A 1,141-nucleotide genomic window follows, 5' to 3' on the forward strand; every position below is an offset into this window, starting at 1 on the left:
ATGGGAGTAAATGACAGCCTCTTGAGCATGAAACTGCCCCTCGTATCTGGAAAAAAGCAACTTACCATCATTACTTGCTACGCTCCAACCATGACCAACCCAGATGAAGCGAAAATCAAGTTCTATGAGGATCTTCAATCCGTCGTTGCTGACGTTCCAATGGCAGATAAGCTCGTCATTATTGGCGACTTCAGTGCAAGAGTAGGATGTGATCACGTTGCCTGGGGTGGAGTGCTAGGAAAGCACGAAGTGGGTCACTGTAACAGCAACGGTCTCCTTTTGCCTCAAACTTACACTGAGCATGAACTGCTAGTCACCAATACAGTCTTCAGCCTCCCTACCCGTAACCGGACGTCAAGGATGCACACTCGTTCTAAGCAATGGCATCTCATCGACTACGTCATTCTCAGGGAGAGGGACATGCAGGATGTGCGTGTGACCAAGTTCTTGTGTGGCGCCGACTGCTGGACAGACCACCGCCTCATCACAACCAAAATCAACATCCGCATTCAGCCCAAAAGACGTCCACAGGGAAAGAAGGCTCCTAAACGACTAAACAACATCAGGCTGAAACGCACCAGTATCAAACAGTCTCTCGTGGCTGTCCTGGAAAAACGTCTGAAATCCACCCCTCTGGACAATCAGAATGTGGAGACCGACTGGGCGGCATTCAGAGAGCTGGTTTAAAGCACAACTTCGGAAATCCGAGGACCCTCAACCAGAAAGCACCAAGACTGGTTTCATGAGAACTGCAACTGGATCAAACAAATGCAAGATGAGAACCGCCGCCTCCATCAAACCTACATCAACAATCCCAAGTCCACCTCCAGGAAAGAAGCGTACAACAATATACGCAGATCTGTACAGCAGAAACAACGTCAGATGCGAGAGACAAAGCTGAGCAACAAAGCTGATGAGATCTAGTGTTACACAGACAGGCATGACATGAACAACTTCTACAAAGCCTGAAAGAAGTGTATGAACTTACATCCTCTGGATCATCCCCCCTTCTCAGCGCAGACGGAAACACACAAATTAATGACAAAGAGAAGATTGTTCAACGACGGGCTGAACACTTTGAAAGCGCCCTGAATCGCCCTTCATCCATCAACGATGAGGCCATCAGTCGTCTCCCCAATAA

The 1,141-nt window shown here is 48.4% G+C and overlaps 1 protein-coding gene across 1 annotated transcript; it reads left to right on the top strand.

Annotated features, from left to right (window-relative positions):
* On the top strand, positions 1 to 687 carry LOC149793958 (protein CFDP2-like). Its single transcript, XM_089969075.1, has one exon. The coding sequence runs from the start codon at positions 1 to 3 to the stop codon at positions 685 to 687; it is 687 nt and encodes a 228-aa protein (XP_089825201.1).
* Positions 688 to 1,141: the final 454 nt, after the last annotated feature.

This window comes from Sinohyriopsis cumingii, chromosome 8 (genome assembly GCF_028554795.1).
Source record: "Sinohyriopsis cumingii isolate HCF-2022 chromosome 8, ASM2855479v2, whole genome shotgun sequence".
Taxonomy (NCBI): Eukaryota; Metazoa; Mollusca; class Bivalvia; order Unionida; family Unionidae; genus Sinohyriopsis; species Sinohyriopsis cumingii.